The 20,659-nt window shown below is 44.7% G+C and overlaps 1 protein-coding gene across 1 annotated transcript in view; it reads left to right on the top strand.

The window, feature by feature from the left end:
* The window catches only part of dscamb (Down syndrome cell adhesion molecule b), a 498,706-nt gene extending 479,454 nt beyond the window's left edge, over window positions 1-19,252 (top strand). The window contains 1 exon segment of the mRNA XM_034168081.1: window positions 17,961-19,252. Within this exon segment, the coding sequence (XP_034023972.1) occupies window positions 17,961-18,484 (524 nt within the window). The 3' untranslated portion in view covers window positions 18,485-19,252.
* The last annotated feature ends 1,407 nt before the right edge of the window (window positions 19,253-20,659 follow it).

Below are 20,659 nucleotides of genomic sequence, written 5' to 3'. Positions count from 1 at the left end.
TAGAGTATCTCGTCAATAGTTTTACATCCTCATTGAAGACAACTTTGGATGCTGTAGCCCCTCTGAAAAAGAGAGCTTTAAATCAGAAATGCCTGACTCTGTGGTATAACTCACAAACTCGCAGCTTAAAGTAGATATCCCATAAGTTGGAGAGGAAATGGCGTCTCACTAATTTAGAAGATCTTCACTTAGCCTGGAAAAAGAGTCTGTTGCTCTATAAAAAAGCCCTCCGTAAAGCTAGGACATCTTACTACTCATCACTAACTGAAGAAAATAAGAACAACCCCAGGTTTCTTTTCAGCACTGTACCCAGGCTGACAAAGAGTCAGAGCTCTATTGAGCCGAGTATTCCTTTAACTTTAACTAGTAATGACTTCATGACTTTCTTTGCTAATAAAATTGTAACTATTAGAGAAAAAATTACTCATAACCATCCCAAAGACGTATCGTTATCTTTGGCTGCTTTCAGTGATGCCGGTATTTGGTTAGACTCTTTCTCTCCGATTGTTCTGTCTGAGTTATTTTCATTAGTTACTTCATCCAAACCATCAACATGTCTATTAGACCCCATTCCTACCAGGCTGCTCAAGGAAGCCCTACCATTATTTAATGCTTCGATCTTAAATATGATCAATCTATCTTTATTAGTTGGCTATGTACCACAGGCTTTTAAGGTGACAGTAATGAAACCATTACTTAAAAAGCCATCACTTGACCCAGCTATCTTAGCTAATTATAGGCCAATCTCCAACCTTCCTTTTCTCTCAAAAATTCTTGAAAGGGTAGTTGTAAAACAGCTAACTGATCATCTGCAGAGGAATGGTCTATTTGAAGAGTTTCAGTCAGGTTTTAGAATTCATCATAGTACAGAAACAGCATTAGTGAAGGTTACAAATGATCTTATGGCCTCAGACAGTGGACTCATCTCTGTGCTTGTTCTGTTAGACCTCAGTGCTGCTTTTGATACTGTTGACCATAAAATTTTATTACAGAGATTAGAGCATGCCATAGGTATTAAAGGCACTGCGCTGCGGTGGTTTGAATCATATTTATCTAATAGATTACAATTTGTTCATGTAAATGGGGAATCTTCTTCAGAGACTAAGGTTAATTATGGAGTTCCACAAGGTTCTGTGCTAGGACCAATTTTATTCACTTTATACATGCTTCCCTTAGGCAGTATTATTAGATGGCATTGCTTAAATTTTCATTGTTACGCAGATGATACCCAGCTTTATCTATCCATGAAGCCAGAGGACACACACCAATTAGCTAAACTGCAGGATTGTCTTACAGACATAAAGACATGGATGACCTCTAATTTCCTGCTTTTAAACTCAGATAAAACTGAAGTTATTGTACTTGGCCCCACAAATCTTAGAAACATGGTGTCTAACCAGATCCTTACTCTGGATGGCATTACCCTGACCTCTAGTAATACTGTGAGAAATCTTGGAGTCATTTTTGATCAGGATATGTCATTCAAAGCGCATATTAAACAAATATGTAGGACTGCTTTTTTGCATTTACGCAATATCTCTAAAATTAGAAAGGTCTTGTCTCAGAGTGATGCTGAAAAACTAATTCATGCATTTATTTCCTCTAGGCTGGACTATTGTAATTCATTATTATCAGGTTGTCCTAAAAGTTCCCTGAAAAGCCTTCAGTTAATTCAAAATGCTGCAGCTAGAGTACTAACGGGGACTAGAAGGAGAGAGCATATCTCACCCATATTGGCCTCTCTTCATTGGCTTCCTGTTAATTCTAGAATAGAATTTAAAATTCTTCTTCTTACTTATAAGGTTTTGAATAATCAGGTCCCATCTTATTTTAGGGACCTCATAGTACCATATCACCCCAATAGAGCGCTTCGCTCTCAGACTGCAGGCTTACTTGTAGTTCCTAGGGTTTGTAAGAGTAGAATGGGAGGCAGAGCCTTCAGCTTTCAGGCTCCTCTCCTGTGGAACCAGCTCCCAATTCAGATCAGGGAGACAGACACCCTCTCTACTTTTAAGATTAGGCTTAAAACTTTCCTTTTTGCTAAAGCTTATAGTTAGGGTTGGATCAGGTGACCCTGAACCATCCCTTAGTTATGTTGCTATACACTTAGATGCTGGGGGGTTCCCATGATGCACTGAGTGTTTCTTTCTCTTTTTGCTCTGTATGCACCACTCTGCATTTAATCATTAGTGATTGATCTCTGCTCCCCTCCACAGCATGTCTTTTTCCTGGTTCTCTCCCTCAGCCCCAACCAGTCCCAGCAGAAGACTGCCCCTCCCTGAGCCTGGTTCTGCTGGAGGTTTCTTCCTGTTAAAAGGGAGTTTTTCCTTCCCACTGTCGCCAAGTGCTTGCTCACAGGGGGTCGTTTTGACCGTTGGGGTTTTTACGTAATTATTGTATGGCCTTGCCTTACAATATAAAGCGCCTTGGGGCAACTGTTTGTTGTGATTTGGCGCTATATAAATAAAATTGATTGAATTGATTGATTGATTGACATCACCAGTGGATGCCATAGGTCAGGTGTGACTATATTACATTCCACTTCTCAAAGAAAACTTGAAGAGACGAAATACACAGGCCATACTATAAAAGGCAAACAACTCATCAGCAGTAAGATTTAGAAAAACAGATTGGAATTTGCAAATAGGTACAGAGATGAGCCAAAATAAGGTTTTATGGACTGATGAAACAAAGATTAAGCTCTAGTAAAGTGAGAGAAAGGTTAAAGAGTGAATGAAGAAAATATCGTCACCCAAAACATATGTGTTGTGAAAGTGTCATGACACGGACCCACAACAGGGGGCGTTAATGAACGGACAATGATGATGAGTGACAGCTGTCACTCCTGGTCGCTCCGACGCCCTCTCGTGCTTGAAGCCCGCACTTCAAGCAGGGCGCCATCTTGTGGTGGTGGGCCAGCAGTATCTCCTCTTCAGCGGCCCACACAACAGGACCCCCCCCCCTCAACGGGCGCCTCCTGGCGCCCGACCAGGCTTGTCCGGGTGACGGGTGTAGAAGTCGGCCAAGAGGGCCGGGTCCAGGATGAAGCTCCTCTTCACCCAGGAGCGCTCTTCGGGGCCATAACCCTCCCAGTCCACCAGATACTGGAACCCCCGGCCCTTTCGACGGACATCCAGGAGCCGGCGTACCGTCCACGCGGGCTCCCCGTCAATGATCCGGGCAGGAGGCAGCGCTGGTCCCGGGGCACACAGTGGTGAGGTATGGCAGGGCTTGAGTCTTGACACATGAAACACGGGGTGTATCCGCAGTGAAGCTGGCAGCTTCAGCTTCACTGCGGCCGGACTGAGGACTTTGAGTATGGGAAATGGTCCGATGTACCTGTCCTTTAGTTTGTGGGATTCCACCTGCAGGGGGATGTCCTTAGTGGATAGCCAGACCTCCTGCCCGGGCTGGTATGCAGGGGCCGGGGAACGCCGGCGGTCTGCATGGGCCTTAGCCCTCGTCCGGGCTCTGAGCAGGGCAGAGCGGGCGGCACGCCACACCCGACGGCACTTCCTCAGATGGGCCTGGACCGAGGGCACCCCGACCTCTCCCTCCACCAGTGGAAACAACGGGGGCTGGTACCCCAAACACACCTCAAACGGGGAGAGGCCGGTGGCAGATGAGACTTGGCTATTATGAGCGTACTCGATCCAGGCCAGATGGTCACTCCAGGCCGTCGGGTGCGTGGAGGTCACGCAGCGGAGGGCCTGCTCCAGTTCCTGGTTAGTCCGCTCTGCCTGCCCGTTCGTCTGGGGGTGGTACCCAGACTAGAGACTGACGGTGGCCCCCAGTTCCCTGCAGAAACTCCTCCAGATCTGGGAGGAGAACTGAGGACCACGATCCGAGACAATGTCTGATGGAATCCCATGCAGACGCACGACGTGGTGGACCAGGAGGTCTGCAGTCTCCTGGGCCGTCGGGAGCTTCGGGAGGGCCACGAAGTGGGCCGCCTTGGAGAACCGGTCCACTATCGTTAAGATGGTGGTGTTGCCCTGGGACGGCAGGAGGCCCGTGACAAAGTCCAGGCCGATATGAGACCAGGGGCGACGAGGCACAGGCAGAGGCTGGAGGAGGCCTTGGGCCTTGTGATGGTCGGCTTTGCCCCTGGCACAGGTGGTGCAGGCCTGGACATACTCCCGGATGTCGGCTTCCATAGACGCCCACCAGAAGCGCTGCCGGACCACTGCCATGGTCCTTCGCACCCCTGGGTGACAGGAGAGCTTGGAACCGTGACAGAAGTCAAGGACCGCAGCCCTGGCCTCTGGTGGGACGTACAGTTTGTTCTTCGGACCTGTCCCCGGGTCCGGGCTCCGTGTCAGGGCCTCCCGGACGGTCTTGCCGACGTCATAGTTCCGTTCAGCTGGGGTCAACCTGCGGGAAAAGTAGGCACATGGATGGAGAACCTTGTCGGACTCCCCGCTCTGGGACAGCACGGCTCCTATCCCTGAGTCAGAGGCATCCACTTCAACAACAAACTGGCACTTGGGATCGGGCTGCACCAGAACCGGTGCAGTCGAGAACCAGCGTTTCAACTCCCTAAACGCGGCTTCGCACCGATCTGACCAGGTGAAGGGGACTTTTGTGGAGGTCAGGGCTGTCAGGGGGCTAACTACCTGACTGTAGCCCTTGATGAACCTCCGGTAGAAATTTGCAAAACCGAGGAACTGTTGTAGTTTCCTATGGTTCGTTGGTTGGGGCCAATCTCTCACCGCCACAACCTTGGCCGGATCAGGGGCGACGGAGTTGGAGGAGATGATGAACCCCAAGAAGGACAAAGAAGTGCGGTGGAACTCACACTTCTCGCCCTTCACAAACAGCCGGTTCTCCAACAACCGCTGTAGGACCTGACGTACATGCTTGACATGGGTCTCAGGATCCGGAGAAAAGATGAGTATATCATCTAGATATACAAAGACAAACCGATGCAGGAAGTCCCGCAAGACGTCATTAACCAATGCTTGGAACGTCGATGGCGCATTGGTGAGGCTGAACGGCATGACCAGGTACTCAAAGTGACCTAACGGGGTGTTAAATGCCGTCTTCCACTTGTCTCCCTCCCGGATCCGAACCAGGTGATAAGCATTCCTAAGATCCAATTTCGTGAAAATTTGGGCTCCATGCAGGGGCGTGAACACTGAATCCAACAGAGGTAACGGGTATCAGTTGCGAACCGTGATCTCGTTCAGCCCTCTGTAATCAATGCATGGATGGAGTCCGCCGTCCTTCTTGCCCACAAAAAAGAAACCAGCACCCATCGGGGAGGTGGAGTTCCGGATCAACCCGGCAGCTAACGAGTCCCAGATGTAGGTCTCCATTGATTCGCGTTCCGGACGTGAGAGGTTGTACAGCCTGCTGGACGGGTACTCAGCGCCCGGTATCAAATCAATGGCACAATCGTACGGACGGTGCGGGGGCAGCGTGAGTGCCAGATCCTTGCTGAAGACGTCAGCAAGGTCGTGGTACTCGGCCGGCACCGCCGTCAGATTGGGGGGGACTGAAACCTCCTCCTTAGCAGTCACACCGGGTGGAACCAAGGATCCTAAACACTCCCGGTGGCAGGTTTCGCTCCACTGAACCACAACCCAGCCAATCAATCCGGGGATTGTGTTTTAACACCCATGGAAAACCCAAAATCACTCGGGAGGTAGAAGGTGTTACATAAAACACAATCTCCTCCCTGTGATTCCCAGACACCACCAATGTCACTGGCTGTGTCTGGTGTGTGATTAGTGGAAGAAGGGTGCCATCTAGCGCCCGCACCGACAATGGTGACGGTAAGGCCACTAGAGGGAGCCCAACCTCCTTTTCCCATCTGCTATCCAGCAGATTCCCCTCCGACCCCGTGTCCACCAGTGCTGGGGCGTGAAGGGTTAGATCCCCACTCAGGATCGTGACTGGGATTCGTGCAGATCGTCGGGGTTTCCCCACGTGGGTGTTGTGACCCACCCTTAGCCCAGTCTCTAAGGACGAGTGCTGTTGTTTTGACCGTTTGGGCATTCTCTCTGTATGTGCTCGGTAGAGCTGCAGAGAAAACACTCTCCACGGATCAGTCTCCTTTGTCTCTGATCTGATCGTTTTTTGGCCCTGCTCGTTTCCATAGCAACGTCAGCAGGGGGAGCTGTTGTCACGTGGAGAGCCCTGGCAGTGGAGCGTGGGGAAGTCGGCTTCCTTTCGGACCCGGGAGGAAGAGGGACGGCTTGTGCCTGGCCACGCCCCACGTCTCGTTCCCATCGGTATTCCGTTAATCGGTTGTCTAAACGTATAACCAGGTCGATAAGCCCATCTAAATCCCGCGGCTCGTCCTTCGCCACCAGGTGCTCCTTAAGGACCAGAGACAGTCCATTTACAAAGGCGGCGCGGAGCGCAACAGCATTCCAGCCGGCTCGCGCTGCCGCGATGCGGAAGTCGACTGCATACTTCGCTGCGCTCCGACGCCCCTGCCGTATCGACAGCAGCACACTTGAAGCGGTCTCGCCTCTATGAGGGTGGTCGAACACCTGTCGGAACTCCCTCACAAACTCAGTATAAACCGTTAGGAGCCGTGAATTCTGCTCCCAAAGCGCCGTAGCCCAGGCGCGTGCCTCTCCTCGAAGCAAATTGATCACATAAGCCACCCGGCTGGCGTCTGCTGCGTACATGACGGGACGCTGTGAAAAGACGAGCGAGCACTGCATCAAGAAGTCCGCGCACGTCTCCACACAGCCTCCGTACGGCTCCGGAGGACTTATGTATGCTTCAGGGGAAGGTGGGGGGGTTCGTTGAACGACCAGCGGAATGTCTGTTTCTGGCACACGGTCAGCAGGAGGAGGTGCTGCAGCAGCGCCCTGAGCACGCGCTTCCACCTGGGCGGTGAGAGCCTCCATCCTACGATTGAGAACACTGCTCTGCTCGGTAATTAAGTCCAACCGAGCGGTAAAGGCGGTTAAGATGTGCTGCAGCTCACCCAACACACCTCCTGCTGGCACCTGTGCACCTCGCTCTTCCATTGGCTGTTCAAGCGATGGTTGACGCCCCTTGGGATCCATGACGCTGGCCGAGAAATCCTGTTGTGAAAGTGTCGTGACACGGACCCACAACAGGGGGCGTTAATGAACGGACAATGGATAAGCCAAAAAGTAACAATTTAATGTTGTGAATCACACAACGATGTACAGACAATAACAATACAGTGACTGTCAATCATACACCAGGTGACGTGTGGGCAGGCTCGACGATAGAAGACGCCTGGCGAGAGAAAAGCCGGATCCACACAGCTTCCACCGCCAACGGAGCTGAAGAACACCGGAGCCACCAAGCCCTGCGCCCCAGGTGGCCGCTGTCTTCAGCAGTCAGACCCGGTACTGCTGGCAGAGAACAGAGACAGTCCAGATGAGTGTGAGGTCGCACACTCAGTAATCCCACAGTCTGTATTCAGTAAAGGAGGGAGAACCTCCACCTCCAATCACACACTCGTGCAGCTCCTGTCTAACCACTTATCTGGTTGGAGTGTGAAGCGAAGCCGTCGCTGATCACACCAAACGCCAATCCCACAGATAAGGACACACCACAGGAAAACGGCTGCAAAGAAGTACAGATTATTACTCAATGTTTTGATTCAGCAGAGAAAGTTACCTGATTGGTAGTTGATTTCTCAGCGGGGAGGTGGAGTTGCAGTCCGGCCTTTATGGTGGTGGTGATGAGTAGTGGATGAGTGACAGCTGGTACGGATGATGAGTGACAGCTGTCACTCCTGGTCGCTCCGACGCCCTCTCGTGCTTGAAGCCCGCACTTCAAGCAGGGCGCCATCTTGTGGTGGTGGGCCAGCAGTACCTCCTCTTCAGCGGCCCACACAACAATATGGCCTCATCTGTAAAAAATGATGGAGGTAATGTTATTCTTTGGATTTGCATGGCTTTTCCTGGAACACACTCAGTAATTCTTATTGATGACTGAACCCAGTATGAGTAACTTCACCATACAGCAAGAAAACAATCCAAAACACATGATCAACTCAGCAAAAGACTGGCCCTAGACTGACCAAGTCCATCACCAGCTGTTCCAAAAGCTTGGAAAATGTTCAACTGCACCTTGCAGTGCGGAGAGACCCAGAGAAAGTAGCAGCCCAGCTCATCCACCAACTTCAACAGCCCTGCACTACCCTTGCTGGCCCTGATATGTCAGAAGGGTGCAGGTGCACAAGGCATCACCTGCTTAGTCGACAAGGGACATATTACTAGGAAACAAACCTAGGTAAGCTATACAGGTACCTGCCCTAGATCAAGCTTGACTTCTTGATTCTCCATGATACTGAAAGGATCCCGGCTTGCAGTCTTCCCCAGCAGATCTTTCCCCACAGTCAAAAACTATGTCTTTGGATGATTCTGAGGGCTGGGATTGCACTATTCTTTGTCTCACTGCACTGCAAGGTTTATTTGAGCATTAACACATCTAGATGATAATACAAGGAAATAAAATCTGAAATTCTAAATCAGGTTTAAGCAGAAAATGTAGCATTTCCATTTGTCATTTCATTAGCAAGTCAAATGTAAATATCACATAAGACAAGCAAGAGTTTAGCTGCTTCAACCATTATGTATTTCATATTGATTTTCAGAGAGCTTTGCTGCAGCACCGACCTTGATAAAGTGAGAGACAGCTGGATTTACTAATATTACATTAATGTCAGAATCTTAAGCCATTCTTACATCCACAGAAAGGCCTAGACTGTTTTAAAGCTTTTGTAAAGTGCTGCTCTTCCCAGTGCTCAGCCAAACTTTAAGGATTTGTTTAAACACCTTAACAGTTATTTCTTTGGAAGCATATTTTAAATATTTCTGGCAGCAGTTCATCCTTCACAAATGTTGGAAAACCGTTCTATTAAAAAAAAAATCAGACATTGTACAGATTATATTTATGTCCCTTCAAGATGATATACCTCTAAACACACACCTACTTGAAATTTAAAGCCGGATGCAGTGCCTTATATCCTCCTTGTGATCTTATGGCCAGCCGGAGATAAAAAATTAATGCTGAGCCAGGTGTCTATCTGAATTAGTACACCCTCACTATAAATTATATGAGCAACCAGTGGCTTTCCCCTGCCATAATCGATGCTTCAGCTGGGAGTTGTTCACGCTGACCTGACAGAACTGTAACTGTATGAGTGTTTTATTATTTGTCTTCAGGGGCAAATCCACTGAGTGAACCACAGCACTTCGCTCTTCCAGTTTGACAGCAGTGTGTGTAATTACAGAGGTGCAGGCTGTCACTCTGTTGTGCACTTGTGCATCTCAGAACCTCCTTCCTATCCAGTCCTAAAGTCCATTTTCCCAGGTCACATGTTGTAATGAATCTGCAGAGACAAACTCCGCTGTGCTGGAATTAGCAAGTGGACACACAGCATACTGAATATGCAGAGCGTACACAGAAAAATTATGTGCCCAAGGCAAGACTTTTTCTTTTTTTAATTTCAATCTGGTGCCCCCTGCACAGCTAAGTAACCACCAGTTACTGTGTTCATGCACTTGCGCAGAAACAGTATAGCTTGTGTCTTTGCTGTTTTACTTTATTTTATTAAAAAAACAACATGTAAGTGTGTAGTTCTTTAAAAAGACATAAAAGAAATAAAATCTCCTTATAAATCATAGATGTATCACATTCATCCACAACACTAGGTGGTGACATATGCGATGGGCAAGCTTTGTGAATACACTCAAAAAATGGCTCTTTGGATGAACTCAATTCAAATATGTGCAGGATTTCCATCTAATAAATATATGCAGCCCAAACTCAAATAATGCACATCCATGCAAGCTAATGTAATTTAATTTAGTTGGGACTACATACAGTAGTGTTCAGAATAATAGTAGTGCTATGTGATTAAAAAGATTAATCCAGGTTTTGAGTATATTTCTTATTGTTACATGGGAAACAAGGTACCAGTAGATTCAGTAGATTCTCACAAATCCAACAAGACCAAGCGTTCATGATATGCACACTCTTAAGGCTATGAAATTGGGCTATTAGTAAAAAAAAAAGTAGAAAAGGGGGTGTTCACAATAATAGTAGCATCTGCTGTTGATGCTACAAACTCAAAACTATTATGTTCAAACTGCTTTTTTAGCAATCCTGTGAATCACTAAACTAGTATTTAGTTGTATAACCACAGTTTTTTCATGATTTCTTCACATCTGCGAGGCATTAATTTTGTTGGTTTGGAACCAAGATTTTGCTGGTTTACTAGTGTGCTTGGGGTCATTGTCTTGTTGAAACACCCATTTCAAGGGCATGTCCTCTTCAGCATAAGGCAACATGACCTCTTCAAGTATTTTGACATATCCAAACTGATCCATGATACCTGGTATGCGATATATAGGCCCAACACCATAGTAGGAGAAACATGCCCATATCAGTGCTTCACTGTCTTCACTGTGAACTGTGGCTTGAATTCAGAGTTTGGGGGTCGTCTCACAAACTATCTGCGGCTCTTGGACCAAAAAAGAACAGTTTTACTCTCATCAGTCCACAAAATATTCCTCCATTTCTCTTTAGGCCAGTTGATGTGTTCTTTGGCAAATTGTAACCTCCTCTGTACATGTTTTTTTATTTAACAGATGGACTTTGCAGGGTATTCTTGCAAATAAATTAGCTTCACACAGGCGTCTTCTAACTGCCACAGCACTTACAGGTAACTCCAGACTGTCTTTGATCATCCTGGAGCTGATCAATGGGTGAACCTTTGCCATTCTGGTTATTCTTCTATCCATTTTGATGAATAGAAGAACTGGATACCTTGTTTCCCATGTAACAATAAGAAATATACTCAAAACCTGGATTAATCTTTTTAGTCACATAGCACTACTATTATTCTGAACACTACTGTATATTTATTAGGTAGAATCCAATCAATGAGTCAGTTTTTTGAGTGCTCAAACAAATTAACTCAATTCAGTTATGGGCAGGATTTCCATCTAATAAATATATATAGTCCCAACTAAATTAAATTAATCTATCTTGTATGGATGCACTTTATTTGCGTTTGGGCTACATACGAGGTCTGTCAATAAAGTAACAGTCCTTTTTATTTTTTTCAAAAACTATATGGATTTCATTCATATGTTTTTACGTCAGACATGCTTGAACCCTCGTGCGCATGCGTGAGTTTTTCCATGCCTGTCGGTGACGTCATTCGCCTGTGAGCACGCCTTGGGAAGGAGCGGTCCCGCCCCCTCGTCGGATTTTCATTGTCTGGAAATGGCTGAATGAAAAGGACTTTTTTTCCATCAGAATTTTTTCAGAAGTTGTTAGAGACAGGCACCTGGAAACCATTCGAAAAATTTATCTGGCTTTTGGTGAAAATTTTACGGGCTTCACAGAGAATAAGGACTGTTACTACAGCTTTAAGGACCCCTTTAAGGACGCTCGGCGCGCTGCGCTCCGAGCTGCGACGATGCGGCACAAGCCACCGGACCATTTCTAAACGGATGGCTCTGTGGATACGAGACTGTCGTGTGCTCTTTCTCTGGTTATCACAAGAGCTGGACATCAGCTATTTTCCAGCAGATTTCACTTTTAACAAGAGATTTTGTCATGGAAAGCCGCGCGGAGGCTTCACGCGTATAGACCGATTCGCTTTGGAAGCAAGACAAAGGAACACCTCCGTTTCGGAGTGCCAGAGGACAAGTTTGGACATGCCTATCTTGGCTTTCAGTGCTTACCAGTCCAGTAACTATCAGAGAAATTGTGGAGAGCTGGACATGTCCAAACTTGTCCTCTGACACTCCGAAACGGAGGTGTTCCTTTGTCTGGCTTCCAAAGCGAATCGGTCTTTACGCGCGAAGCCTCCGCGCGGCTTTCCATGACAAAATCACTTGTTAAAAGTGAAATCTGCCGGAAAATAGCTGATGTCCAGCTCTTGTGATAACCAGAGAAAGAGCACACAACGGTCTCGTATCCACAGAGCCATCCATTTAGAAATGGTCCGGTGGCTTGTGCCGCGTCGTCGCAGCTCGGAGCGCAGCGCGCCGAGCGTCCTTAAAGGGGTCCTTAAAGCTCTAGTAACAGTCCTTATTCTCTGTGAAGCCCGTAAAATTTTCACCGAAAACCAGATAAATTTTTCGAATGGTTTCCAGGTGCCAGTCTCTAACAGCTTCTGAAAAAATTCTGATGGAAAAAAAGTCCTTTTCATTCCGCCATTTCCAGACAATGAAAATCCGACGAGGGGGCGGGACCACTCCTTCCCAAGGCGTGCTCACAGGCGAATGACATCACCGACAGGCGTGGAAAAACTCACGCATGCGCACGAGGGTTCAAGCATGTCTGACGTAAAAACATATGAATAAAATCCATATAATTTAAAAAAAAAATAAAAAGAACCGTTACTTTATTGACAGACCTCGTATATTTATTAGACGGAAATTCTGCTCATAACTGAATTGAGTTCATCCAATGCATCAGTTTTTTGAGTGTATGTGCTGGCTGTGCGCATGTGCCTGTGCCAGTATGTAAAAGAAAGGAAGTGTTGACGTGGTTTAAGTAGGCATTTAAGTGGACACTGATGTCTGACATCTGAAAAATGAATGTTCCATAAGTTAAAATATATTCGAGGCAGCCTCAGCCCATCGAGTGCTGCATTTGTATTTAAATTCTTGAAAGGGTAGTTGTAAAACAGCTAACTGATCATCTGCAGAGGAATGGTCTATTTGAAGAGTTTCAGTCAGGTTTTAGAATTCATCATAGTACAGAAACAGCATTAGTGAAGGTTACAAATGATCTTCTTATGGCCTCGGACAGTGGACTCATCTCTGTGCTTGTTCTGTTAGACCTCAGTGCTGCTTTTGATACTGTTGACCATAAAATTTTATTACAGAGATTAGAGCATGCCATAGGTATTAAAGGCACTGCGCTGCGGTGGTTTGAATCATATTTGTCTAATAGATTACAATTTGTTCATGTAAATGGGGAATCTTCTTCACAGACTAAAGTTAATTATGGAGTTCCACAAGGTTCTGTGCTAGGACCAATTTTATTCACTTTATACATGCTTCCCTTAGGCAGTATTATTAGACGGTATTGCTTAAATTTTCATTGTTACGCAGATGATACCCAGCTTTATCTATCCATGAAGCCAGAGGACACACACCAATTAGCTAAACTGCAGGATTGTCTTACAGACATAAAGACATGGATGACCTCTAATTTCCTGCTTTTAAACTCAGATAAAACTGAAGTTATTGTACTTGGCCCCACAAATCTTAGAAACATGGTGTCTAACCAGATCCTTACTCTGGATGGCATTACCCTGAGCTCTAGTAATACTGTGAGAAATCTTGGAGTCATTTTTGATCAGGATATGTCATTCAAAGCGCATATTAAACAAATATGTAGGACTGCTTTTTTGCATTTACGCAATATCTCTAAAATCAGAAAGGTCTTGTCTCAGAGTGATGCTGAAAAACTAATTCATGCATTTATTTCCTCTAGGCTGGACTATTGTAATTCATTATTATCAGGTTGTCCTAAATGTTCCCTAAAAAGCCTTCAGTTAATTCAAAATGCTGCAGCTAGAGTACTGACGGGGACTAGAAGGAGAGAGCATATCTCACCCATATTGGCCTCTCTTCATTGGCTTCCTGTTAATTCTAGAATAGAATTTAAAATTCTTCTTCTTACTTATAAGGTTTTGAATAATCAGGTCCCATCTTATCTTAGGGACCTCGTAGTACCATATCACCCCAATAGAGCGCTTCGCTCTCAGACTGCAGGCTTACTTGTAGTTCCTAGGGTTTGTAAGAGTAGAATGGGAGGCAGAGCCTTCAGCTTTCAGGCTCCTCTCCTGTGGAACCAGCTCCCAATTCAGATCAGGGAGACAGACACCCTCTCTACTTTTAAGATTAGGCTTAAAACTTTCCTTTTTGCTAAAGCTTATAGTTAGGGCTGGATCAGGTGACCCTGAACCATCCCTTAGTTATGCTGCTATAGACGTAGACTGCTGGGGGGTTCCCATGATGCATTGTTTCTTTCTCTTTTTGCTCTGTATGCACCACTCTGCATTTAATCATAGTGATCGATCTCTGCTCCCCTCCACAGCATGTCTTTTTCCTGGTTCTCTCCCTCAGCCCCAACCAGTCCCAGCAGAGGACTGCCCCTCCCTGAGCCTGGTTCTGCTGGAGGTTTCTTCCTGTTAGGGGGGAGTTTTTCCTTCCCACTGTAGCCAGGTGCTTGCTCACAGGGGGTCGTTTTGACCGTTGGGGTTTTACATAATTATTGTATGGCCTGCCTTACAATATAAAGCGCCTTGGGGCAACTGTTTGTTGTGATTTGGCGCTATATAAAAAAATTGATTGATTGATTGATTTATTTGTTTTGTTTTGTTTTTTTGCTAGATCTGGAGATCCAACACGTCATGAGATATAATTTGCGGTTATTAATGCAATTTAGTCTGAAAGACTTCAAGGGGCAGATTACGAAACTGAAATTTGAATCTGTCCCAGGCCTATTTAAAATGCACTTGCACTTAAACTGTGGCATATCAAACATATACAACAAAGTGGAAAGTGTTTTGTGCACATTCACTGAGTAATGATTCAGGCACAGAACATAAAGGATTAATAAACATTCACTGGGTCGAAACTTTTGAAAACCTCTACTGAGTCCTCATAAATAAATCTAAAGACTGCTAACGATCGTTTGTAGTGTGCATCAATTTATAAGGGAATTTGTTTGTATGAAAATAGGTTTTATAGTAGCTGTCTTTGTTTTGTCATGTACAAATGTTATGGGGTTTCTAACTAAAGAGATGGGGATTTTTTTTCTGAAGAGAAATGTAACATAAAATACATTTATGTTTTTTGAGGTGAATAGGACAACTTCACAGATGTCAAATGTGACCTTCTGATGACTCACTGATAAAGAAATGAAAATATCGAATACTACATTACTGTCAAAAGTCTATACTGCTTAAACATTTGCACAGTACTTTGTGCATCAGAAACAACAATATGGACTATGTGAACTGGCATTGTATTTTTCTAAGTAACATCACAAGTAATTCAGTAATGCTTAATAGCTTGATTGGAGGGCAGCACGGTGGATTAGTGGTTAGCACTGTTGCCCCACAGCAAGAAAGTCATGGGATCGATTCCCATCTGTGGCCTTTCTGTGTGGAGTTTGCATGTTCTCCCTGTGTTTGCGTGGGTTCCCTCTGGGTGCTCCGGCTTCTTCCCACATCCAAAGACATGCAGGTTAGGTGGATTAGGAATTTAAATTGTCCGTAGGTGTGCATGCGGGTGTGAAGGTGTTTGTTTTATACAGTGGGGAAAATAAGTATTTGACCCCCCGTCAGTTTTGCAGGTTTTCCCACCTACAAAGAATGGAGAGGTCTGTAATTTTTTATCATAGGTACACTTCAACTGTGAGAGACAGAATCTAAAAAAAAAAAAAAAAAATATCCAGTAAATCACATTGTATGATTTTTAAAGAATTAATTTGCATTTTATTGCATAAAATAAGTATTTGGCCCCCGAGAAAAACAGAGCTTAACAATTGGTACAGAAACATTTGTCTGCCATTACAGAGGTCAGATGTTTCCTGTAGTTCTTGACCAAGTTTTCACACACTGCAGCAGGGATTTTGGTCCACTCCTCCATACAGATCTTCTCCATATCTTTCAGGTTTGGAGTTTCAGCTCCCTCCAAAGATTTTCTATTGAGTTCAGGTCTGGAGACTGGCCAGGCCACTCCAGGACCTTGAAATACTTCTTGTGGAGCCCCTCCTTAGTTGCCCTGGCTGTGTGTTTGGGGTCATTGTCATGCTGGAAGACCCAGCCATGACCCATCTTCAATGCTCTTACTGAGGGAAGGAGGTTGCCAAAATCTCGCAATACATGACCCCATCCATCCTCCCTTCAATAAGGTGCAGTCGTCCCCTTTGCAGAAGAGCACCCCCAGAGTATGATGTTTCCACCGCCATGCTTCACGGTTGGGATGGTTTTCTTGGGGTTGTTCTCGTCCTCTAAACATGATAAGTGGAGTTGATTCCAAAAAGCTCTATTCTGGTCTCATCTGACCACATGACCTTCTCCCATGCCTCCTCTGGATCATCCAGATGGTCACTGGTGAACTTCAAACAGGCCTGGACATGTGCTGGCTTGAGCAGGGGGACCTTGCTGCCCTGCAGGATTTTAAACCATGACAGCATCATTTGTTACTAATGTAATCTTTGTGACTGTGGTCCCAGCTCTCTTCAGGTCATTGACCAGGTCCTCCTGTGTAGTTCTGAGCTTTCTCAGAATCATCCTTACCCCACAAAGTGAGATCTTGCATGGAATCCCAGACTGAGGGAGATTGACAGTCATCTTGTGTTTCATCCACTTTCTAATAAATAATCATAACAGTTGTTGTCTTCTACCAAGCTGCTTGCCTGTTGTCCTGTAGTCCATCCCAGCCTTGTGCAGGTCTACAGTTTTGTCCCTGGTGTCCTTAGACAGCTCTTTGGTCTTGGCTATGGTGGACAGGTTGAATTGTGATTGATTGAGTGTGTGAACAGGTGTGTTTTATACAGGTAACAAGTTCAAACAGGTGCAATTAATACAGGTAAAGAGTGCAGAATAACAGGGCTTCTTAAAGAAAGATTAACAGATCTGTGTGAACCAGAATTCTTGCTGGTTGGTATATATACCCCGTCTCATGCCCTATGACTGCTGTGATAGGCTCCAGCCTTCCCGTGACACTTAATTGGAGTAAGTGGTTGAAGGTGATCTGAGTGATCTTGATTGGATTCTTCACAAATGCAATTTCACGTAATAAAATCATTGGTATTTATTTATTTATTTGTCTGTCTGTTAGCAGGATTACATCAAAACTACTGCATGGATTTTGACAAATTTTTTTTACCACAGATAGATATTTGGCCATGAAAGACTCCATTAAATTTTGGAAGTGATTTGGATCCAGATTCTGGATCTAGATTTCATATTATATAGGCTTTGAAAGATTAAGTCAAAAGTACTTCATGGATTCTCACCAAATTTGCACCACAGATAGAGATTTGGTCATGGAAGACTCCACTGAATTTTGGAAGTGATCTGGCTCTGGATTGGGAGATGTCAGAAATCTCAGATTGCACTCAATATTTTTGTTGCCTACAAAAAATGAATATGAACTCACAATTCAATAAATGTATCTTGTAACTGTTATTTTTATATATAGAACAAAATGAGGTATTATAACTGAATTAAACACTATTTGATAAAATGGAATATGTGTAGCTGGGGAAAGCTGAGTTTCTTTGTTTTTTTTTTGTTGTTTTTTTTTTAACAAGGATAAAGATGAAATCTGAAAAGATGTCTGGCTTTATATGCTATTATTCCCAAATGATAGAAGTATGGTCCAGTATGATGAATCTTTCTACAGTAAGCTGTCCTCAAAAGTGGCCATGCAGAAGACGAGGGAAGCCACCAAACACCTATGTATGATCACTCTGAGCCTTCAGCTGTTGCAAAAGAAGCCCTGAACCCAACATCTGTGTTTGCCAAATGGCCCCTGAAAGATACAAATGTACATTTGACGTTTTCTTTTTAATAACAGCCTCTTCAGAACACTGGGTGCTGTGTGTATCTCCAGGTAAAACTGGAATTTCACAGGAGGGCATTGGCATAAAATGCCAATGTGGATCTGGCTGTTTCCACTGTGGCGACCCTGAACAAAATGGGAGCAGCTGAAACATCAGCAGCTTTCTCTTTGTAACAGTGAGGAGTTAAAAAACAGGCACTTTTTATATCAATTTTTTTTCTCGTTACTTCAAAGTGTCAGTGAACAGCTGGGTATTTACTATGATTTTGGTGGAGGTTTTTGTTTGTTTGTTTTTAATAGTGTCTAGCTGAGTAAACGGTAGAGCAGATTTTCTATTCACTGAAGGGACAAATAAAAGACCTGAACTGATTGGATGAAACCTTTTCACCTGTTTCCATTGTCATCCAGGTGGAGAGCTGGTCCACCTGCCGCCCTACCTCCGTATGGACTTCCTGTTGAACCGCGGTGTGCCACTGGCAGTTCGAAGTGGAGGCGTCAGCAGTAGCAGTGGCAGCAGCAGTGGAGGGGGAGGTGGCGCAGGAGGTGCAGCAGCAGCAGGAGGAGGAGGAGGTGGTGGTGCTGGTGCTACAGGTGAAACCAGGGGAGGAGGGGCCATGGGTCAGACCTGCCTGGAGCCCCAGAGGAGCCGCACACTGAAGAGGCCCCCTCCCATGGAGCCCACCCCTATGGAAGTGCCCTCACCCAGGGAGGTGCAGCAGTGGCAGCCAGGAACTGCCTCCACCCTCCCCCACAGGGATGTCCGGGAGCGGGGAGAGGCCCGGGGAGAGGTCCGGGCTGACGTCTCCTCCTCGGGTGACCTGGCCCAAGCACAGGCTGCCAAGCTCAGCACTTCCCAGGAGTCTCTGTTGGACTCCAGAGGACACCTGAAACAGAGCAACAACCCCTATGCTAAGTCGTACACTCTGGTATAACAGCGGGACACTCAGCGGACTGCTGGAGGCGCTGCAGGAGCACACGACAGGCCATGGCTGCTTCTCCACAACAGAAATTGTTGTATATAGAGCCGTTTCCGACATGCGTCTTAACTGGATGCTTTGATTTGAGTCGGTCTTTCTTTCAATCTTTTCTTTCTTTCGCTCTTTCTCTGTTGCTTTCATACTTTTCATTCTCTCCCACTTTGCACCTCTTCGGACAAGTTTTCTCTCGCAGTTATTTTCTACTTGAGTATTCTTTTATTCTAAAGTGACAACATATGAGGATTGCCAAAATGATTTATTTAAAATTTGAGAAAGAGGGAAAAAAATACTATTGAATTTATATCAAGAGTAGTAATAATCATTCTGATTACTATTAATATTATTATATAAAAAGAGAAACTATCTAAAAGGAGAGGTGGAGCGCACAGCAAGAGAACATCGCTTTCTTAATTTATTTTTATTGTGGCAGTGTGATGAAATGTGTGATTGGGTAACTGAGGGATTTATAGCACTATGAAGAGCCAATAGGGGAGAAGACGTATAAAGCGCCAATGCTGAATAATTGTAATGTTTTTCATCCTTCCTGATGACTGCATGGCGACTGAACAAATGACAATTAATAGGAATGGCTGGAAATCCAAAAAGAGAATTTTTGTCACTATGAAATTATACAATGTGAATATATATAAAGAGATCACTTTTATTTGTGGATATTACGGGGAAAATGATTTGGTTAATAAAGTCCTTAGTCATGTTTGCACATCTCTGACTCCCTCAATGGTTTTGGTTTGTCTTTGTTCGGTTATTCTTGCTCTCTCATTTGGTCCACTTTGTCACCTACACATTACTCTTTAATTCTATGAAAAACACACCAGTTCTCTACTTTGAAATTAAGCTTCATATAATTCTGAAGTCATTTTCCATATGGGCTTCATAGTGAAAATACTGATCATCTTTTCTGTAACTTTGAAGTTAAGCATGCAATTAAAGGGGAACTGTAGTCAACCTGGGCTCTTTATGTTTACAACAATTTTAATTGGTCCAGTATTGATTTCGAATGCAAACGGCTACATGATGTAATTGCACTGGTCAAACTAAAAACACTTGGAGTGAACTATTTCTTGTCATCATTGACCAAACAAAAATCATGAAGATTACTGCAGATGTAAATGTGTGCATATTTACATCAGCAAATGTGAAGAAACTTTGTAAATTACCTGTTAGTTGCTTACCATATTCTCCTGGCCATTTGGTGGCGCTAGTATCCACTGAGTGATTAGAAGTGGCTTGTGTTTTTGCTTCCAACAGGAATGAGCCATTGTACGCTTCTAATGGCATTATCACCTCTTCATTGGCAACAAGAAGCACTTGACTGAGTGTTTTTAGCTTTAATACATTTTGAAGCTGTGTAACCCTTGATGGTGTTTGCATTTTAAAGCAACACTGCACCAGTTAAAATTTTTTTTTTGTCCAAAGTGAAAATATGAACCCCAAAAAAGTTCTCTTTAAGTCAATATGCAATATGGCCTGGCATTGGCAGAGTTTATTTTACATATGTTGTATATTAGAGATGAAAGTAAATGTCATTTTGAATATATAGTATTGTAATTTTAAAGTAATTACAATCAAACCAAATCATTAATGGTAATGCAAAATATGGGCATATTTTTGTGTTGTTGTCACTGGAATTCCATCACAGTAGAATTGCCCAGTACTGACTGCCACATTTAACTGGGGGCAATTAGATCCAAATTGGATGACTAGTGTAAGATTTATAGCATTACCCCCACCCACCCCACCCCCATACCCAGAAGAACCAAACACTTAGGTCAACAGAAAAGACAATTCATATTGGATATTTCTTGGAGTTCAATTAAAACAGTCATTAAGGAATGCAAAGTGTATTGCACACCATGGAAAATCTGTCTGGAGGACACCATCCTAAATAATAAAGCATCTGTGCACAAAGGTGTCTAGTGATGCTTCCAAGACACCAATGGCAGCTCTCAGTCCTAGTGACAGGAGAACATCTTTGAGGGTCATTCTTTCTATTTCTCAGGGAAAGGGGGGCAAACACTTTGCAACATTACTAGTTTACTAGTGAGACGGTTGATCAAATTTGCCTTTCATTTCTGTTACTTTGGTGGCCTGATAAAACCTGCTTCAAAG

The sequence above is a fragment of the Thalassophryne amazonica genome, chromosome 4, assembly GCF_902500255.1.
Source record: "Thalassophryne amazonica chromosome 4, fThaAma1.1, whole genome shotgun sequence".
In the NCBI taxonomy this organism is placed as follows: domain Eukaryota; kingdom Metazoa; phylum Chordata; class Actinopteri; order Batrachoidiformes; family Batrachoididae; genus Thalassophryne; species Thalassophryne amazonica.
This window is presented reverse-complemented; position numbering and strand designations above follow the sequence as displayed.